At 48.1% G+C, this 22,131-nt stretch overlaps 1 protein-coding gene across 2 annotated transcripts; it reads left to right on the plus strand.

The window, feature by feature from the left end:
- Nucleotides 1-3,279: 3,279 nt before the first annotated feature.
- On the plus strand, nt 3,280-20,504 carry Cd83 (CD83 molecule). 2 transcript variants are annotated; one of them, XM_040282123.2, is made up of 5 exons: nt 3,280-3,759; nt 3,840-3,955; nt 15,364-15,580; nt 17,242-17,348; nt 18,971-20,504. In XM_040282123.2, exons 1-5 carry the CDS (start codon nt 3,717-3,719, stop codon nt 19,094-19,096), a joined length of 609 nt encoding a protein of 202 aa, XP_040138057.1. In that variant the 5' UTR covers nt 3,280-3,716; the 3' UTR covers nt 19,097-20,504. The 2 variants fall into 2 exon arrangements, with proteins under 2 accessions (XP_040138057.1, XP_005329187.1); XM_005329130.5 differs by having other exon boundaries at nt 3,546-3,759; nt 18,968-20,504.
- Nucleotides 20,505-22,131: the final 1,627 nt, after the last annotated feature.

Consider the following 22,131-nt stretch of genomic DNA (forward strand, 5'->3'; position numbering starts at 1 on the left):
CGCCTGAAATAAATCTAAATATAGGTGAATTCTGAAAATAAGCAAAATTAGACTCTCAATTAGCAAGACAGAATGTTAGTCGTATTGGGTTGGAAAAACCTAACTATATGTGTTTTTTTTTTTTTTTAAAGAGACACATTTAGAATATAAGGATGAATAAATATTAAATGTTAAAAGTATGGAAAATGCCAGCAAACTATTAGCCCAAAGAAAGGGTCCTGGTTACATCGAGAAGAGACAAGATTGTCTTTGGAGCAAAAAGGAATATTGAGGGGAAAACAAGTCACTAAATGAAGATAAAAAGAAAAAGGCTTGGAATGATACAGTTTATAGGCTCCTAAAGAGCATAAAATTATATGAAGTCAAAAATTGACAGAATTTCAAAATAAATAGACGATTACATAGTCACAGACTGAGAACTGAACACGTCCCTTTTAGTAAATGACACCCACATTGAAGAAAGGAAAGGACACGGGTAGAGAAGACACCTGTTTTCCAAGAGCACATGACACACCAAAGGTCACACAGAGACACGACACAACTCCTGATACATAACAGAGGATCCAACAGATGGGGTCCCCAGGGTTCCAAGCTGTTAGACACCAGCAGCCACAATTGAAACCAAACCATAAACTTGGAAAAAACACTTTTGTATTTTCTTTGTGATACTGAGATTGAACCCAGGGGTGCTTAACCCCCGAGTCACATCCCCAGTTCTTTTTTTTAATTTTTTATTTAGAGACAGGGTCTCCCAGCATTGCTCGGGGCCTCGCTAAGTTGCTGAGGTTGGCTTTGAATTTGTGATCCTCCTGCCTCAGGATCCCGAGCCCCTGGGGTTACAGGTGTGTACCACCATGCCTGACCTTTTGTAACTTAAAGAAATATCTAACACTGAATTTGAGAACACAATAAAAAGAACATTAATAAACGTCACTAAAAAGAATAGGAATAAAAAGTAAATATCTATTCACTGGAAACCTAGAAAGATAGAGTTTAGAAATTCTAGATGTGTAAATAGCAGCCAAAGATGTAGAAGAACCTCAGAGTAACTCTATGGCAAGATGTGCAAAACCTCTCTGTACAAAGTTTTAAAAATTCTTAAAGACTTGAATGAACGGAGAGATACACAATATCAATAAACTTGTGAAACTGATTGCTAAATATGTTAATTTTATGCAATTTATAACTTGAATGTTTCCAATTAAAATTCAAACTAGATTTTTCTAGATTCTCTGGTTGATTCTAATTTATATAAGGTGAAGAATCAAGAACACCAGGAAAAATTTGAAAAGGAAATTCAACATAAGAGGATTCCCCCCAGCATCACCATAGCAAGAACTTCATCAAACCAAGAGAGAGTGTTAGTACCAGAGAGACAGAATGGAGTCTCAAAAGGGGCCCACGTGTGCATGGAAAGCTGTGTGTGGCAGAGATGTTATTTCAAATCAGCGAAGAAAGAAGGACTTTTAGAAGCCGAATTGGAACAACAGGATATCCATATGGAAAAAAAATAAATTAGATGTCTACATAAAATCATATTTAAATGGATTAGAAGCCTACATATGAAAAAGCATGACTTTAAAGGTTTTGGAAGAAAATAAATGAAAATGTTCTTATGATTTCAGGCTCGGAAAAGATTTGTTAAACACAACACCAGCAGCACAAACCATAAATAAAAAGACTGGTACCTTTGATCGCATTAAAATATATTTAAAAACCTTTGTACATGAAAGATTTCATAAACAAAATACAAATCTTAAAACGAGAGAAGGAATTTGGCGTGCACATAACCAAGAAAGGATTTGGCCCAGAATTGATAAACAGCTCTAATGGAGAAGATCAAAGGATATGAAATGGGTTACCCTCCACAAAGGACATCAGTGACCTCAGGACATATGTCACAAATATGGTATAAATTACACTAAAAGGATCCACTAGTTCACATTCAGTAGACGGGCAAAGTGAAATAAAATCCCACTAGGCTAAGCTCTACCGAGGAGAGCATAAAGAGGTGCGCCACACTTGGGGGGCCAGATGGCGGCATCTAGCACCGCAGTGCTGAGCCAGGGAGCTTGCTCACCCCCAGCCTGTCTGCACCGCGGCTTACAGCGCAGAAAGGCGGGAAGGAAGCACAAATGCAGACAGGAGTTCTGGCTGGTAGAAGACCACCCAGCATCAGTAATGTCACTTTCTCAGAGATAAACTGCACACTGATGTGTTCAAGCCTATCATCTGGTATACTTATTTTCGTATACCTAAAAATATCCTGATCAAAATTTAGGAAAAGTGGGTGAGGGTTCTGGGGAAAAGGCCCCGACATACAACTGGTGACTGTCAGTCGGCAGGGACATTTCCAAGGGCATGGAAAAGCCTCGCAAAGCGCCATTCTTTTTAACTTCCTGGATGAACAAAGATGACAAAGGTTTGGGAGTAAGGGAGACAGGCACCCTCAAATAGTGCAGGTGGGAACAGAGGTCGAGGACACCTCCTTGGAGGTGATTTTGGCAACAGTTAACAAGATTGGAAAGCACCCCTTATTGTTTCCAGGGATATATTCTAAGAAAACAACTGAACCCAGGCGCTTAATCACTGAGCTCCACTCACAGCCCTTTTCGTTCTCTGTTTTGACACAGGATCTTGTTAAGTCGCTTAGGGATTGGCTAGGTTGCTGAGGCTGGCCTTGAGTTTGGGATCCTCCTGCCTCAGCCTCCCAGGTTGTTTGGATTGGCAATCTTAAAACAAACAGTTTATTTATTTACAGTGAAGTACATCACAATAATAGCAGCTTTGTTTGCAATATTAGTAATTTAAAAAGAACCTAAATATCTAACACTAATGGGTTCTAACGGGTGGTACAACTGCACAATAGAACATTAGACAGCCACCTATAAGATGCTGCTGAAATTTTTAAAATGTGGAACTGCTTGCAAAACATAAGCTAACATAAAGTAGGGTGTCAAACAGTAAGAATCATTGAAAGTAGCTATCTGTGCATGGAAATCGATACAGTAAAACGCTAATGGAAGTGACTTCTGGATGGATTATATAAGTGACTTCACCATCTTCTACAGTTGTCTTTCCCGAAAGTGTTGGGTGTTGCTGTGTATAATCATGATTGCAGTGGAAGAGGTTGTCCCTTGCTGAAGTAATTTAAAGAGGCCGGATGATAAACCTCTAGGATACCCAGGGAGACAAGTTCTGCAGAATTATGCCTTTCCTATGATTCCTATGACCAGTCTCATGATCCCAGCATCTGGCCCAGAGTGAGCGCTGGACTTCGTCGGTGACGTCACCACGGACAGGCTGGGCCTTGCGGGCAGCTGCCCACCCTCTCTGAATCTGGTTTCGCCTCTGTAAAATGGGCATAACCAGCTTCAAGGCCTGGACCCGGCTTCGTTTTGAGGGTCAACGCCTGTCACGCGTGTAGCGCGGTTTGCAAAGCCGCCAGCGCGGGGCGTTCCGCGGGGATTGTTGTCGCCGCAGCCCAGCCGCATCGGCGACGCTAGCTCTGGGCGCTGGGGGGGCGGGGACTGGGGCTCGGACGGGGGCGCCCCGGCCACCGGGGGCCAGGGAGGGCGCGCCGCCCGCTTCCGCCACCCGCGGGGGATTCCCCGGGGCCAGCGCGCAGGGAAGTCCCCGGGCGCCGGGTACAAGAGGCGGCGCGGCGCGAGCGCGCCACTGGCCGGCACCCGAGGCGGCGGCGCAGCGCTCCAGCCATGTCGCGCGGCCTCCAGCTCCTGCTCCTGCTCCTGAGCTGCGGTAGGGCCCGAGCGCGTCCCCCGGCCTCCTCGCGACACCCGCTCTCGTCGCCGGCTCACGGCTCTCTCTCTCTCTTGCAGCCTGCAGCCTGGCGCCCGCGACGCGGGAGGTGAAGGTGGCGTGCTCCGAGACTGTGGACCTGCCCTGCACCGCCCCCTGGGACCCACAGGTCTCCTACGCGGTCTCCTGGGCCAAGGTAAGCGCCCGTGCCGCAGCCCGGGGTGCAGGCGGGTGGGCTGGCTACCCCTGGGGGGAGTCTCGGCGTCTCCGGAGGCTGCACCTGGAGGACCAGGTCCTTCTGACACGTCCTCTTCCAGCCTCAGCCGCATCCGGCTCCAAGGCAGACTTAGGTTTTTGTTGCCCAAAGACCTCAACCCTCTCTCTAACCCTAAACGTGGCCCAGGTGGCACATCCCAGTGAGATATTTGGAAGGACAGGGAACCTCTCATTGGGCCTCGATTCTAGGGGCCACCTGTGGTTGTGGCCGGTACACGAAGGAAGCCACAAGGGCCTGGGTTTGGGCATTGGACAGGAGCAATGTCCCCCGAGTCCTGATTTCTTGTGTCTTGTGACTGTGATGACCACAGACATGGGAGGAGGAGGGGCCGTTTGACAAGAAGGACTCAGACAGTCAGAAGTGACTTAGCTGTTTCATGGGCTGTGTGTGGCATTGGTGGCCATCCCCTTTCTGGGATATCCTGAGCCTCCTTCCCCAGCCTTTCTGCGGCTGGGAGTCAGCCAAGCCAGGAGGGCATGCCACGGTGCGGGAGCCAGCACCCTCATGCTAACAACGTGGGGCTGCCCACTGTGAGAGAATTGAGTTGTGGGAGGCTTTTAAAAGGTTTTCTTTCGACTGGAACATTCTCAGATTCTAAGAGGCCATCCCCGTGGCTTTTGAAAGCCCAGCAGATGCCGTTTCATCATGCTGGTCCTTTGCTCCCTTTCCTGAAGTGGGGTGTCTGCCACCATAGTGCCTCCATTTTAAGCCAAATGAATGTGATATCCCAGCAAGCTCTCTGGCTCTCTCTGATTTGCTGTCTTACCTTGGGAAGCAATCTCTGTGTGTTTGTTGTTTTCCACAAAATGCAGGGCCTTCCCTGGCCCACCGTAAAAGGTACTAAGAGAACCTGCACATGAGACTGGCCATTAAATGATGCAAGGCAGCACAGGAGGTGTGTGTGTGTGTGTGTGTGTGTGTGTGTGTGTGTGTGTGTGTGTGCATGCGCCATGTTCTCTCCTATCTAGATTGTCAGTTCCCCGGGGACAACACTACACCAAAGCTTTTGTGCATTCTGTGCCGGACCCAGCATTTGCCCTGTTAAGTGCAAAGGTGCTCAGTGAACTCAGGCTGGCGGAGCGCAGAGGAGTTGGTGCTGCCGCCTGGGGCACGGTACCATGCACTGTGAGATCAGAGAACACAATTCCAAAATTGTCTGCATAATGCATAAAAAATGGCATTGAAAAAAAAATACTATAGAAACTATTATTTGAATGCTGGCCGTATGCCAGGCTCTGAGGTACATGTTGTCCATTCCCATCCTTCCAATACAGACTTAGGAGGTCAGTACTATTACCGCTCCTACAGGTGCGCAGTACAGGTGAGGCAACCGAGCCCAGGGGGTGGAAATGACTTGCTCACTATCACACTGTCACACTGCTTGCTCCGTGGTGGAGTTGATTTGAACAAAGCATTCTGAGTCCAGATCCTGGGCTGTCAGAAGTCGGCTCTGATATCTCTGTCTTCTGCCTTAATTACTTAAGGTAAAGAAAATAAAAATGCCCCGGGGCTAACCATGCATGGACTTAGTCATCTCAAAGAAGGAGGAAAACATGAAACCACTATCCCTTCCAGAGAGTAATTAAAAAAAGAAAACATTATTAATATCCCCAGGGGAGTAATTAAAAAGTACTCGTGAGCCGAGTAGATGAAATTTCAGACTGTGGAGTTCAAACAGTTGTCAAGTTAAATCTTCTTGCTCAGGGTCGTTTGGAATGGTTCAGTAAACCATAGCAATTAACCTTTGACTTCTGGGATGTCAGCTGATGATGTAACTCTATATGTATTGGACACAGTTCTTGCAAGATTTAGCCTGAAGGTTTCTCAAAACTCTGTCCAAAAAAAAAAAAAAAAAAGCAGCAGTCTCTAGGCGTTCTGAGTTTTCCCCTCCCCTTGGCCCATGGAATGGGTTCACTGAAGAAGCACATCATGGTCATTTTTGAGCCCTAAACTGTGGCTGGAAGAGCCGTGTTGTGCCAATGAACTAATCAGGAGCCTTGGAAGTGATGTGTTATTCCTCAAGTGCTTTTTCCGCAGGCCTGAGCGTATTGTGTGGCCATTTGTTATTTTTCAACCCTTTTGCATTGATTGCCCTTGTACAATAGAAATGGATAGAGCATTCTGGAAACCAGGCTGATGGTGAAATACTGAAAGACTTCATTTTACACAAGATTAGGCATCTTGTTGCTTTTCTACAGCTTTCTGGTAAAGTGTTTCAGTGAAGGGGAGGGGTACCTGTAAAGGGGGGAGGGTAGCCCTGGAGCCAGGCCTGGCCGAGCTCCTGTGGCTTCCCTTTGCCTCGCTGTCCCGATTTGTGACCTGGGAGTGGGCCGTGGGGGGGGCAGGTGCAGCCCCCCCCCCACGTCTGCCAGATTCCGTCACATTCTTGCAGGCCTTCTGCAGATCACAGTGATGGCTGTAGTGACTCATAATTTAAAATTCCTTTCACTCCTCTGTCCTCAGGCACCAGAAAGCATCCTGTCACTGTCCAGTTGGCACCGATGACTTGTGGTTAACAAAGGACCCATGTAAACCATCTGCTTTTTGTTTGGGGTTTTTTTTTTTTTTTTTAAATCATTTGCCTTTTACCCAAAACTCCAAGCAGACGGTGTCCAATTAGTGTTTGTAACATTAGGATGAGTTGGGAAAGAACAGCGCCTGTTTTATTCTTTTATTCTCTGTTTCCGAGATGTAATGAGAGAGGTCAGAGGGCATCGGTACAGACACACACAGGAGGTCAGAGGCAAAGCCCAAGGTGGACCACGTTAGTCCAGCTCCCGTTAGCTCGGTTTTCCTTCCTGTGGGCTGCAGGCCTCCTCTCTGGGATCCCCAAAGGGGATCATCGCTTCCTTTCATGTATCTTAGAAAGCAGTATGGGTGATTGAGAAGAATTAGAAAAATTAATAAATTATATCCACAGGGATCGTAGTTCAATTTAGCCTTTAAAGTTCTACTAGATTATGGTTCTATGGGGAGGTATTTTGAGAACATATGCAAATAGACTTTGATCCATTGCTCTTTGTTTGAATTCTGGAATAAGAGGGCATAGCACCACCGCACCGTGTCCGCGGCAGGAAGACCCTGCATGGGAAGGCTGCGCCCGGGCTCCATGCTGGGGGGCACGGGCCCTGGCTTCCCTAACGAAGCTGTACTCCTAGGAGAGAGAGGACGGTGCTGGACGGGGGCTTTGGGCACAGTCGAAGTCCTCTGCTAATATTAACGAACGTGCACTGAGGAGGAGGTGCAGTGCCATCTCGTGTCACACCGAGGAGCCCTGAGGACCTGTAATGATACAAAGCGAAAGAGGATGTCCATGTCGTCTCCGGGAGATGCTGCGGGGGTGAGGGCAGTCATGTGTCACAAGACGAGTGTCTTATTTAGATGATTTCCAAAGGAAGGGGGAAAGGGGAAGCAAGACTGTGATTTCAGAGAATAGGTCAGGCTTGAACTCCAGCAGATCTGGAAGAATCCCGCTGCGGAAGACCACACACCCACCCGGGCAGTGTTCTATTCCTGACATTCATGTTAAGGGAACTGTTGGGCAGCAGGTTAATGGCTTGCACACGAAGCTACTTCAGGGACAGTCACCATGCAGGTCTCTCTTGTCCTTGGCTCGTTAGGAAGCTATCTTCCCTGTATGTCGATGAACTGCTGTTGAGTGGACTTAGATTTTCTGTCTCCACCATCTTGTGTGATAATGACCTATAGGGCGCGGGCGCTGAGGACAGGGATTGCTGTAGGAGGGGCTGCAGTTGAGGAAGGGCTGGGGCTGATGTCATCAGCCACTGACTCTGATGGACCTGCAGGGGAACTCACACATGCCACTTAGTGCACTTGTTGATTTCAGAATGCCATCTGTCAAAACTGGACCTGAGACTGTGTTTCGACATCAAATAGAGGTGGAAACTGAAGGAAAGCTCAAGTGTGTGAACAATGTCTGCACTAGAGTCACAGAAAATCAGGCCACCCCCACGGGTGCCTGGGCTCTCGGCCTGATGGAATCACACGTAAGGGCTCTGTCTTAGGTCAGACTGTGAAAGACAAAAATTTGATTCTCTTATTATGTATACTTTCATGATTTAGCAAATCTTTGTAGGTCCCCCATGTGTGCCAAGTCCTGGGGCTGGCACTGGCCACCCCAAGACTGGCAGAGTTGTGCCAGAGGAGCATCTTGAAAAAGGCATGGACATGGGAAGGCATGCGGTCTTGGAGCCCAGTGGGGTCCCTGGTGACCGAGAAGGGAGAATGACACAGCTGTCGGCTGAGAGATGAGGATAGAAAGAAGGCTGGGGACAGATTGTGAGGGACCTTGAATGACCGACTGTATAGTGCCTTGAACTTTCTCCTCTCAGCAGTGAGAAGCCATTGAAGGATTTTAAGTGAAGAGAATGATACGAGGCAAACTCCATTTGAAGAAGCGCGTGTTTTTCGGGGCAGTGGGCAGGATAGAGTTCACCCAGAGGAGTCTCAGGGGCAGATCCGTTCGGTCATTGCCGTGACGTTCCCTTTAGGTTAATTCAAATTCAGGCTCAGATACACCTTGGAACGTCCTTCCGTCTTGGGCTTTTCTTTGTCACTGGTCCTATCTGTGTGGTTCTGCAGAGGCTGCCTCAAAGCCGGTGGAGGGAGTCTAACCGGGTCCTTTGAGAATGGTGGCCCTTTGGACGGTGGTAGGTCTGAGTCAAAGAGCTAAAATCTTTCAGCTTAAAAGAGGGTAGGAAAGGAGCCGGGGAGCCAAGGGTGAAATAGAAAAACCAAACCCCACTTGTTTTCCATGAATATAAGGAGGAACCTAAATCACATGAGGACTGGATTGTCCCAGTTACGTTCTTGGTTCTGCCACCACACAAAAAGGGGGAAGTTGGCAAGAGGTGACAGTGACGTAGGGGAAGGTTTTATGTAGGGCAGGACCAAAAACAGATCCTTTACCTCAAAAACGGGTTCCTCCGTCTGAAACTGTTCCATGGCCCCTTCCTGGACACTTCGGCAATAATCCTGTATTTTCTATAAACAGCCCTGAGCTCAGTCCAGAGCTGGATCAAGACACGTCCCTAAGTCTCATTGACACTGTTGGGTTTGCCCCTGGGCAAAGGTCCCGTGTGTGCCTTGGGGAACCAGCACACGCGTGGGACCCCCAGACTTGTTACTGTCACTTGACTTTTTCTTGGAGCACCAACTACTCTGCTGTCCCAGGCCTCCTAAGAGGGGCTCCATTTTAAGAGCTGGTAGCTGTCTAGGACCATGGGTCCTGATGGAGAAAACCTTTGGCGGCAAGAAGGATGTTAGTTGAAATAAACAGTTCAAAATCGCCCAGGGCCAGCCCTTCGGGGTCAGTCTGGAGAACAAAAGTTCTGAGTCCCACCGGGGCCTGAGGTCTCATTCCTTAAGGAGCAGGTGGCCCAAGGGACAGAGCAGCATTGGCTTTGTAACTTTTTCTGGAAGCTGGAGCCACAAGGAGACAGTTTCCTGTGTGTCACACTCATGTGGTGACACAGGGTGCCCCCATCAGTGAGGACTCTTTCAGTCACCAGGGATTATAAATCCAGTCAGAACTATTTTAAAGCAAAGGAACATATGGGCTAATGTAGGATTGCTACGGAAAAAAACTGAAAAAACAACATACAGTTCCCATTTCAGTGACAGGTGGTGTTAGGGGTTGTGCTGAGTTTCCCCGGAAGATACCGCTGCAGTCCTAACCCTGGGTACTTGTAATTATGACTTTATTTGGAAATAAATTTGACACCTTGAGTTTGGACTTCTGCCTTCCTGACCTGTGAGAGAAGACCTTTCTGTTATTTTAAGCCGAGCAAAGAAACCTCCCCAGAGCTCGGTGGCTTCCCATCTCTCCACTCTTCTCCCTCCCCATTGGTTTCCCTGCCAGCCTCCACGCGGCTATGCGACAGTAGCTGGTAACTGCAGACTTGGGGTCAAGGCAAGGACCGTGCCTCTGTCCTGCTGGGTCAACAGATGTCTGATTATTCTCCGGTGGCTCTGATTGGGACGTGTGCCCATCAGAACCCGTCTCTGGGATGTCAGACCTGAGTTAAGTTTGTCTCCTCTAAAACCTTGTCTGGAGCTCTGTATAAGACATGGACCGGAGCTGGTCGTGATACCCCTGACCCCCAGGGTGCTGAGGGAAGAAGGATGATTGTCCCGAATAATGTGTGGTGCAGGGTCGCCTTCACGTCCCACTTCAAAGGTTTCTGCTGCATTTTTAGGATGGTGCATTAGGAAATTCAGAATGTGTTGAGTGTTTTGGAAAGACGTGATGAGTGGACAAAAAATTTCCCCTTAGACAAAGATCGGGACTTCTAGGACAGCCCAGAGGAGACGGGAAATGTCTGTAAGGAATGACAGCTGTGTGGGTGGCATGGGGAACTGTGATGACACGTCTCTTACCGGCGCTACCAGCTAAGCAGCGCTTTTACGTGTTTTCTCCTTTGATTCCTCCAACGACGTCCATCCAGATAAGGAAATGAAACTCCGAGGTGAAGGGATTTACTGAACATGACCCTGCTCACCGGTGGGGAAGCTGGGGCTTGGCTTCAGGCCTTTGGATTCCAAAGGCAGCGCTCTTGAAACTGTCTCTCATGATTTCTGAAATTCGCTCATTCATGCAGAAACTACTTTTTGAATCCATCCTGTGTGCAAGGACCTATCGAGTCTTCTGAATGACACCTTGGCTAAGAGAGCAGTAGCATTTTTAGGGCTTGCCGTGTGTTGGTACCATTCTTAGGGTTGGATGCATCCTCATCAATATGCTCACCTCAGCTGTGAGCTGCAGTCTCCCCTGGTTCCAGCGGAGCAAACCAGCCTGGGAGTTGTGTGGTCCCATGGCCCAGAGCAGAAGGAGCTGTGGCAGGCGTGGGGTGTGCTTCCAGTTCTGTCCCAACTCCAAGGACTGTGCTTTTAATTATGCCGCCTCTGCTGCGCTCGTAACTCTCGTTAACAGCCATAAATCCAGCTCTTGTCTGTTAGACCCAGTAAATTTCAAAGTGGAAAATCATTTTTCTAATAAAACTACACTTAGAAAAAAACGATGTTAATGCTCATACATTCTCCCCTCATTATGACATCAACCTCCGAGCCAAACTCTTTTGCACGTTATAAAAAGCTGTTTCGGTGATGAATGGGGATTCTATTGGCACTTTAATTGAGTTAGAAACCAAGGTACATGAATGTTAGTGCACACAAAATGCAATTAAAAAAAAGCTGCTCCAATGTGGTTGGAATACAGCAGATTAATTTAATGTCACCTTTAAATGCTTAGTCTCTACGTTTAAATATGTTTGATCAAGTAGATGAAATATTTATTTGCATGGGTATGTATGTACACACATATTTTCCCCCTCAAAAAAAAAATCTCTTCCTTTTCTCTTAGGCTTCTATCACATCTTAATTTTTTTTGTAGATGGACACAATACCTTTATTTTATTTATTTTTATAATGGGGTGCTGAAGATCGAACCTAGTACCTCCCACGTGCTAGGCAAGGTGCTCCACCACTGAGCCACAACTGCAGCCCCTCTATCACATTGTTAAGTGCTAATGAATGATGAAGTTGAATTTTGGTTTAGGATCAAACCCTTCCATTGCTGTTGGAATAGAACTCTTGCCCTTTGGTCCATTTAAATATGGTACTCTCTAGGACGTGAGCATGTATTTGGGTAAAATTATGTAAACTTTTGTAACAAGGCATTTGTTACAATAGTTTTTGGCTGAAATGCTGGTTCAAGTCCAGCCATATGCGTATATTTTAGTTTTTGTTCTAATTCAAATTTATCCACCACACACACAAAAAAGACTTAATTCACTTGCCCTTAAAATCAGTATGTGTATTTGCTTAACATAGTATTCAGCAAGTTAAAGAGAGTTTCTTTTAATTTAGGGCTTGGGGTTTCCTTAAGTTCAAATCTCTCTTGCATAAAAAGATATGGTATTTAGGTTATTCAGTCAGAGTGGGGACCTTGAGACAAATCAAAGTCCTGAGGCTTTCTGTAAAAGAGATAGCCCATATTTTGCTCTTATTTAATTCAGTACGAAAAAAAAAATTGTCAGCATCAAAATTAATGCACAGAGTGTGGATTTCTTAAAACATCGTTGGAACGCATGTTTTGAGGAATTAATTTGTCCAAATTGTGCTGTGCTTGAGCATGCTGGCTACAACATCAGCATTAAATAGTTGCCGTCAATTATGCTTGGCTGTGGATGAATCTGAGGGCTCCTTTTGTTATAAATTACTATTTCCTAAATGCTTTTGCAGGGAAGCAGTGAAACACTTTGAGATCTGGAATGTTTAAAGAGTGTTTCTTGCCAGTGGTTGCTTTGGAGCCAGCTCCAGTGTTTAGAAGAACTCATAAAACAGAGCAAAGTCGAGGATCCATTGGCTGTTCCTCTGCTCTCCTCCCTCTGGAATTTCTCCTTCCATCCTCAGTCTGCTTCCTCCCCAGCTCACTCTTCAGACAAGGAAAAGCCACGTGTGCTTGGACACATGTGTGTAGAGAATCATTTCAACTTTTGCATAAGAACATCCACGATAACCCTGCTGCCCTGTTTGCTTTGAGCGTGGAACAATAACATAAAATCCAGTCTCCTTTTGCAGCTGTGGGCCAGTCCTGGATTCCTCAGGGGGGGTCCCATGAGAAGGAATATCTTCAGATGGCAAAAGGAAGGGAAAATAGACATAGACATACCTAGAACTCTGAACTAGAGGGAAGGCTGTGAAATATTTCCAGGTGCATTTTATGACTTTGCAGAAGGTCCTGGTTGCTGTATATGAGTACCTCCTTATCCACAGTATCACTTTTTTTTTCCATTTCGGTTTCCCATCGTCAACTGTGGTCTGAAAATATTAAATCGAACATTCCAGAAATAAACAATTCATAGGTTTTAAATTGCTCACTGCTCTAAGTAGTGTGATGACATCTCACACTTTTGTATTTTGTCCCATCCAGGACATGAGTCATCCCTTTGTTCAGCGTATCCATGCTGTATACACTACCTGCCTGTTAGTCACAGAGTAGCCATCTCAGTTATCAGACCAACTTTCAGCCTCTCATGGTGCTTGGGTTCAGGTAACCCTTATTTTAATTATGGCTCCAAAGAGCAAGAGTGCTGGCTATGGACATGCTGAGGAGTGTTCTTCTTTTTGTCCTCCTTGTGGTCTCATCCTGCCTTTGTGTTGCCGTTTGAACATAACTGTAGGCTTTACCAGAGGCACCTGGAAATCTTACCATCAAATCTTACTATTGGCAACATTTTGTTGATGCTGCTGCCCAGTTTTTGAGTGAATTCTCCTCTGCAGTTGGTTGGAGGCTACTGCAGGGGGTTCCCACACCTGGCTCAATGGTGGGGCCTCTTTATGTAAATAGGGACCACTGTTCACACTTCCACCAGCTGCAGGGAGCTTTGTGGGTTTGATCTTGACTTGGGGGTTGGGGGTGGGGGTGCTTTCTGAGTTGAGGGAGGGGTCCCTGGATGGGAGAGGAAGTCTCCAGGAGAAGACCAGATGGTCATTGCAGCCATGTTTGAGAAGCAGGATGCTGTGTCCCTGTGAGGGTGCAGTCTGGGTGGCTTACTGAGTTCAGACTGGCCTTGAGGGCAGCCGGGCACAGATGGTTTCTTATGGCCACCCTGGTAGGAGGAAGCTGCTTTGCTGGGCAGTAGAGGGGAGAGGAGGGTTGTTGACTAGCCAGGCCCCTGACTCTGTGGTCCAGTTGGACTTGGAAACCTTGTGCTAATTCCAGCATGTTCTGGAATCATCTGGATGCTCTTCATTCCCTCCCAGCTTCCCTGGCCACCTTTCCTTTTACGGCCTGATTTTTGAACGTCCAAAGGCCTCAGTCTTTTTCTTGATTATTTAGGAAGGAGCCTTTATGCACAAGAAAAAACATCAAGAAATGGGATTTATGTCCACAGACTCACCCTGGGCAGGGCCATTTGTCTCAGCCTGGTGCGGGGAGTGAGTGATAAATCTGCCACCAGATGTCTCTGTAGTCCACTGTACCCAATGGCAGCCGGCACCAAAGGTTGGTACCTGAGCTGTGGGTGGCCTGCCGTGCAGTCCCTAACTTAATAAACCAAGCAGGAACAGGGTGTGCGTGTGTCTGTGCGCACTCAGGCGTGGGTATCAAGTTTCCTTCACAGGCTGCTCCCCTAACACCTTGGTCATCTGTTTCCCTGCCCTGAGTCCCTTCCTAGAAGCAGCAGCACTGCAGAAAGAATGCTCCCGAAACAGGAGGTTGACCGCCCAGGTGCAGGCCAGGACAGTGGTCGTGAGGCCTGCTAATTTGTCTCTTTCCCTAGGGCAGCTCCTGGGTGCTGTTGCAACGCTAGGGACAGGTAAGGGATGCCATTTAATCCAGGGCCCCCGCAGGTCCCCAGCCAAGCAGCAAAGGGCACGCGGGGGCTGCTCAGGGATGCTCCCATTGAAGCACTGTCCCCGAGACTCAAAACGACGATTTGCCTCACTGTTGGTGCAAATACATCCTAGAAGCGTTAAAATTTCAGGGATGTAGCAACTGGCAAATGAAATGATGTCTGGGTAGGACGGCGAATGGGCCATGTGTCACATCTTTGAAGTAGGACACGCTGGCAACACCTACCAGTCGAGTCACAAGGATAATTTAGGAAGAGAAAAAACAGCCAGATTCCTTTTCTGGTCTGTGGTGCTGTGACGGCCCTTCCATACTTGGCTTACGGTGACCACCTGAGGAAATGACCGTGCCATCCCTGCAGTCCTCTGTCCACCTGTCGTCCTCCCCCCCTGGGTGGAGAAGAACGGCCCCAGGAGGCGGCTGTTGACGGGCGGCTTTGTTTCCCTGCACCCTGTTTGCAGTTGTCTGATTTTGCTCTTAAGAGACTTGGGGACTTTTCCAAATAAAAGGCTGGGATCCAAAATTAGGAACCCATCTGGGGGCGAGTTGGTTTCTGCAGAAAACGAGAGAACATTTCCTGTAGAACCAACAGCAGCAAAATTGAATCCAAAGTGAGTCATGTCCGACCTGTCACCACCATCCTCAGTCCTGTCACCACCATCCTCAGTGACACTCTCCCTTCCATAGGGTGGAAGTTGAGATCCTGGTGCTAAAATCATAAAATGCAGACCTGATCTTATTCCAAGGAAAATAGAGCCCTCGCAGGTTTTTATCAGCTCTTTCCTCCTCCCCCAGAATTCACACGTACGAAAAAAGCAACATATCTTTCTTGCTTTAGAAACATGAGTTTTGGATGAGTTTTATGAAAACAAAATGGAAAACCTCAGTGCGGGCTCCAGAGCTCGCAGGTTTGGACGCTAGAGTGTGATGCGCTGTCGTGGTTTCTCCACAGCTCCCTCAGGGCAGTGAGGAGACGCCGGACACGCTCCAGGAGGACCCGCACCATGGTCAGAGGGGACAGAACGACTCTTCCGAGGCTCCCGTGGACAGCCCCTATTCCCTGAAGATCAAAAACACTGCCACATGCAACTCGGGGACCTACAGGTGCACTCTGCAGGAGCTGGGAGGGCAGAGAAACGCCAGCGCCACCGTGATTCTGAAAGTGACAGGTGAGGTGACCTGCTGGGCTTGTTTACCTCCTGCAAGACGCATGCATGCCCTTTCTGTGGGTCCGGAAGTCGATCCTCTCTTTCAGAGTCTAGCTCTGCGGCTCTGATCCCATCGGGGGCTGGCGGCTGAATTCCACGCAGGAGTGTGCCTTAATCGACACAGCGACTTCTGCCCAGCACTTGTTAGGGGGTTAAGGCCGGAAATGATAACTGTGTCCTAGAGTCCCTGATTGTGTGCAGTAGCTTATGTCAGTTATGTGAAAGCCATCAGAGTCCAGACAGTACTCCTACGCTCCCAAGAACACAGTGCTGTCTAAAGGGGCAATGGTTGCGCTTTCTCGCTGTCGTACCCGCGTGCACGCACACACGCACACCTCTTACACGCTTCTCCGTCTGTATTCTGGTTGGTTTTTACACCCTACATGCTGTGTATGGTTTGGTTTACTGCCTGTCTCTCCTAAGAGAGCTTGCTTTGGCTGTGCACACAGTAGGATCTCAATTAATATTATTCACAGGGAAAGCAATCTTGCAGAGATGAGCAGAGATGGGTAGCGTGGCCTGCCGGAGAGGAGAGGGGCTGAACAGAGCGCAGCACTTTTCCTCCACTGCTCCTTCCCGAGGGACTGCTGCCTAGGAGTGAAGGGGTCAGACTGGAATCATTTAGATCTGGTTCAGCTGTTACCTCTGAAGCTCATTAGCCTGTGGCCTTGGGCACTCCATTGCTCTACACGAAGCCTTAGTTCTCTCATCTCTAAAATGGGGGCAGTGATGTCTAGGACATAGGCTTGTTGCTAAGGTTAAATGAGACATCGCTTTAAAATGCTTATGGCACTGCCTGGGGTAGCCTGATCTGTGTTGGGCACCACAAAGTGCCCGCTCCTGCTCGGGTTCTAAGTAGCTTGTCTCAGCAGCCACCCTGCAGCCCGTGCCAATGCTCCTGCTTGGCACATTGGCTATTGTGCCTGGGGGGAGGAGCCTGCACCTGGGGGAGGAGCCTGCGCCTGGGGGAGGAGCCTGCGCCTCTTGGCTGCTCTAGGGCAGGGCCTACAGCCTCGGTCCTTGGCCTCCTCCAAGCTGCAGCCTTGGCTTTCCATCTCTAAGGAGCCCTTCTCTCCAACTTTTCTGCCTGGCTTGGAGGGAGAGCTCAGTTCTACCAAAATGTGTTCACCTGGGCAATAGCAGGGCAGCTCGCCCACCTCATTGCATAGTTCCGAGTCTCCCTGCAGTGGGGACGCTTACCAATCTACCTGACCTGAAGAAGCTAAGGTTGCTGATGGAGTCACACACTTAGGGTGGTTTCTCTGATGTGAAGACAAGAGCCAGGCCTGGCCCCACCTCTGAAGTGCAGGCAGGATGAACCCGGAGCAGACTTGCTTCAGTCTTGAGCCCCGGCTTCTTTATCTGTAGTACAGGCATACTCAGATGGGCCCTGCAGACAGGGGACCCTGTCTGCACAGCCTGTCACCCGCAGGTGGCTCAGGGTGGCTGCGAGCGCTGCATTGCCACAACCATTACTATGGTTTTTCCTGACAGCAAAGGTTGAACTTGGGGAGTTGGGGTGAGGAAGGGAGAAGGAAGCATCCTCAGCCTTTTATCATGATAAAAACGTCCTGTTGGAATGGCTCCACTTATCCCTTCTTATTTTTTGATTTGTTTTTAAGGATGCCCTAAGGAGCCTAAGGAAGCGACCTTTCATAAATACAGAGCTGAGATTGTCCTCCTCCTCTCTCTGGTCATTTTCTATTTGACACTCATCATCTTCACTTGCGTGAGTATCTGTGTCATCATCGCTGACCACGAAGACATCCCCCGGGGCCACCAATCCCGGGATGTTTTGTGGATAGTGTGACTCACTCAATAACGGGGAGCCAGACCCTTCTCTGAACCCCGGACTTACGGAGGCCCCTGGACGTCCATCTTGTTTGGGTCACGTGGCCACACCCAGGGAACTCTGGAAAGCAGGCGGAGGAAGTTTGAGAAATACCAGCAGATCCTGCTGACTCCCTGGCGCCTCCTAGTCGGGGTGGTAGAATTGCCTTGCGACCACATCCCGGGCAGAGGCCTGTTCTTCCCAGCACTCAGGGTGGACCCGTCCCCTCGCCGGCCCTGGTTGGCTTTCTCTTGGGGACTCTTCCTCGCTATATTTGGTATTTTCACTCCCTCCTTGAGACTTAACCTGAGAACATGGGGCACACAGGATGTCCCCTGGTGTGGCAGTGCTTGGGCATCCTGGCCGTGACCTTGAGCTGCTGGTCACAGACTCCAGCTTACCCCACCCCCAGCCTCTTTCTGCACGGCTGCTCACCTGGGCTGACCATGGTTGTCGGGGAGCAGGGCCAGCTGTGGTCCTGACCCACTGGAAAGTGATCTTTCCCACCAGGAAGGGCAGTCTAGCTGGGGGCAGGACAGAATGACTCAGGAGCTACCCCAGAGCTGGTTCTTGTCACCCACTGTACCTTGTACACTCTCTGGCTCTGCACTCATCTCTGATTTCTATTTTTAGATATTAGTCAAATAACAAACACCCCATTGCACCCCACAGATAAGTATAATTATTGTATGGGAATCAGAAACTTTAAAAAAACAAAACCAAAATCTTACAACAAGATGAAATACTTGTCTCTCATAACCATAGCAAAACATGAGGGACTGTAATTTCATGATACTCATGATTTGGTACGGAGTCATTACATAATGGACCAGGATTTTTCTGGATGCACCAGTTTCTCAGTGATTTCTATTGATGAATATAAACAAAAATTCTTAAAGTGAAAAGGGTTTTTGTTTTGTTTTGTTCTTGTGCTTTACAATGTCAGGAATCAAACCCAGGGCCTTGTGCATGCTGGGCAAGCCCTGAACCACTGAGTACACCCTCATCCCCCCATATTTTTAAATAGGAAGCATATGTTTGCAAAACAGCAACAACAACAACAACAAAAGACTCTCATGAGAACCTACTGTACTCAAGGTTCTATGCCAGGAACTCTATGGGGTTTACAAAGGTATCAAACATTGTTCCTGCCCCAAGGAGCTTCCATTTGGTTGTCATGGCTATTTGCATATAAGAAGATAATTAGAATTTCCAGTCGGTCCATGTGTAAAGAGCGACCCCTTCCCTCCACACCAACTCTCCATACAGATGTCTCACATTAGAGGCTTGAAAGGGCTGCGATCCGTAGTCAGCCAATCTCTGGCTGGCGTTTGGAAGCAGCAGCGAAGTTGTGCAAGTGCCTTGTACAGGGAGTGAGGTGACCAGTATGAAGAGGGCTTCCTGCATGGGTTGTCCGGCCAGTGCTGAGGGAATGGCATTTAAATAGAGTTGACAAGGGCAGCACCTCCCCAGCTGTTCGCTTCTTGACTTGTTTCTTTTGTTTCCCTCTTTTTCAGAAGTTTGCACGACTACAGAGTATTTTTCCAGATTTTTCTAAACCTGGCATGGAACGAGCTTTTCTCCCTGTCACCTCCCCGAATAAGCACGTGGGACCAGTGATTCTTCACAAGACGGAAGTGGTGTGAGCAGGATCTCTGCTGTCTTTGCTCATGTTGAGGACTCAGTGGCATGCCAGATGCCACATTGGACCAGAGCAGAATGAGCCCCACGCTGGAGATGGCATCCTTGCTGTGAAGTCCTTCACCTGCCTGAAGGCATCGGAGAGTGGATCCCACCCCACTTTCTGCTGGCAAAGTCTCGAAAACCATTCCATGATCATGTAGCATGGGGCCATCTCTCCTTTTCCATGGCTACCATCTTGGTGTTTTATGCAGCTATCTGGTCAACCTCCTGGATACTTTTTCAGTCATATGAAAGCTATGGTGAGATGTAGTGAAGAAGGGTCTCGAGAAAATTGAGTGCCCAGAGCTGGCCCTGTGACAGACTGCTGAGGACAGCTGTCCTCTTCCGCATCTGGGAAACAGCTCTGTGAATTCACTGTGTTCTGTTACAGCAGCCCACATGTCTTACATCTGGGAGAAATCCACAGGCCAAGCTAGGAAGCAGTGAGAAATATCTAGCAAATAATTTCCCCGTGTGAAGGCTCTGCTATTACTAAGGAGGATTATGTGCACATAGAAATAAAAGGTGGAGGAATTGTTCCCCAGCAGGGTCTTTTCGTCTTGGAAAGACATCCATAAAGAAGCAATAAAGAGTGCCACATTTATTTTTATATCTATATATAGGCGTCAAAGAAGAATTTGTGTTTTTCTTCTTTTGAAATCAATATCTTGTTAATGGAATTGCTAACTGACCAGTGACCCGAATGTGGAGAGAGAGAAGTCAGAGTAGGTGACCATGGGACAGATGTTCAGTGACCTGCTGGAGATGCTGGGCCCACCTGCCATCTGCTTTCCAGCCTCGGTGATCCCGGTACCCAGCCATGTGGTCCTGGGCGAGTTCCTGATGGATTCTTCTTCCTCGGGCTGCTGCATGGACTGACGAGAACACTGTGTGCGAAATGCTTCGAAAAAGCATGAAGCTCTGCGTGGATCCCATCCCCCACCGGGTCATTGTCCTTGCTCTGGCTGTGGGGTTCTGAGGGCGAGAGGAAGCCTTTAAGTTCTCACGTTTTCCGTCATCCCAAACAGAGAAGGCTACAGAGAGGACATTCCCAAATCCTTCTGTACGGATTCCTCCTCTAGGGGAAGTAAGGAGACCAGTTCAGCGTCCGGGTTGTGCACCACCAGTCAAGGTGCGGACGTTGGGAGTTGCTGGCCCTGGCCAGAGGGAGTTCACAGAACGTCCCAACAATGTTTGGGCAGCTGTTGAGTTTCTCTTAACAAACTCGACCCCTTCCCTGCTTGCTTTCCAAAGACACATTGTTCCTTTATAATGTGTGTGTCACTCACACTAATGTGGAAAGTGCCAAGGTGATTTAGTGTTTGAACCTCTGTGTCGTCTCTTTCGTGTTATTAAAGGTCTGCATGTGAATAGGGAGTGCTTTTCTTTTATTTTTATTTTTTTAAATTTAAAACTACCCAGAAGCCTGGGAATGGGTGCTAGGATGTCCATGAACTAGGTGGAGAACCGGAATCCAAGATGAAGTTATGGAGGTGAAAGATTGACAGGTGCGTTCTTCCCCAGGAGGGAGGGCCCACCTGGCAGGTGGGCAAAGAGTCTCCAGACCCATCCGGAGCTGCATGGCTACCAGTTAGGATGCAGTCCCTTACCCACCTGCATGACCATGGGAGTAGGGATGGAAAGAAAGGGGGAGGGTGATGTGTGAAGTCAGGGGCCTTGAACCTGGGTTTTCCAGATCTTTGAATAGGTCCTTTATCCTCAAAATGTTAAAAGCAATCTACAAGTGGTTGTAGTAGTTATGAAAGTGTCATAGATGTGTGGCTCTTTACAAAGATGAATTCATACATGTACCTGTAAAAACTGGAGGTTTCTGTTCAATGGCAGCAACTCCATCCTCAAGTGCTTCACCAGAAGTGCTGGGGAAACCACTTGGCATGCTAATTCAGAACTCAGAGCAACTCTTATCCACCTGGAGTTGTGCTGGTGTGGACAGGCAACTGACTTCTCAGAGCCTCAGGTGGAAGATCTTTAGAATGAGAACAGCATCTGCCTAATAAGTGTCTTGTGAAAATTAAATGAGATAACACAGAAGGGCTGAGCCTAATGTCCAGCAAAATAGTAAGCCCTGAACGATGTCCGGATGAGAGAGGGGACAGAGTCAAGGAAATGCAGCAACTGGGGATTTTCCACAAATACCTTTTGTTAAAAGGAACAAATTGACGTGGTGTGTGGTTCGTGTTGCCCTCAGAAGAACCAGTAAGTGGTGAACTGAATACCGCATGGCATGTCGATGCAAGGCAGACCCAGGCCAGGGCCTCCCCTGGTCAGTTTGGCTTAAAGTAGTAATATGATCAAGATTCAAGAGTAGTGCCAGGTGTGGTGGTGGACACCTGTGATCCTAGTGGCTCAGGAGGCTGAGGCAGGAGGATCCACAAGTTCAAAACCAGCCTCAGCAACTTAGCAAGGCCCTAACCAACTCATGGAAACCCCATGTTAAAACAAAAAATATAAAAGGGGTTGGGTATGTGGCTCAGTGGTTAATGTGCCCTGCCCCAGTTTTAATCCCTAGTACCAAGAAATAAAGATGTAAGAGTAGGTGGTTTCAACATTTCACACCTAGTATTTGGTGTAAGAAAATGTGTGTGTGTGCGTGCGTGCAGGAACATGTGTGTGAAAGGGAGGAGGCGGGGAGAAGGGCTAGGAGGGCCCTTCTTTATCAAGGAGAGTGGATTGGTCTTCTGCTGCCTCCGTTGGATCCTGTCAAGGTCTGGGAGTGCGTGGTGGCTGACGGGGGACCATATGTAGTCTTTGTCTTCCTGTCAGGGAAAGCTTTGATCTCTGGGCTCTCCTTGGCCTGTGGGATTCCTTCTGCAGTTATAATATTTTCGTCTCGGGATTTCCCAAGACACACAAGCAGGCATGAAAATCTGCTTCACATTCTTCCAAATGATAACCTGCGGGGTTTTGTATTCTTAGTAACACTTAGCAGAAAAGACTGAGCCACGCTCCCAGAGTCCAACACAGCCTGGTTATGGGC

Source organism: Ictidomys tridecemlineatus, chromosome 8 (assembly GCF_052094955.1).
Source record: "Ictidomys tridecemlineatus isolate mIctTri1 chromosome 8, mIctTri1.hap1, whole genome shotgun sequence".
Taxonomy (NCBI): Eukaryota; Metazoa; Chordata; class Mammalia; order Rodentia; family Sciuridae; genus Ictidomys; species Ictidomys tridecemlineatus.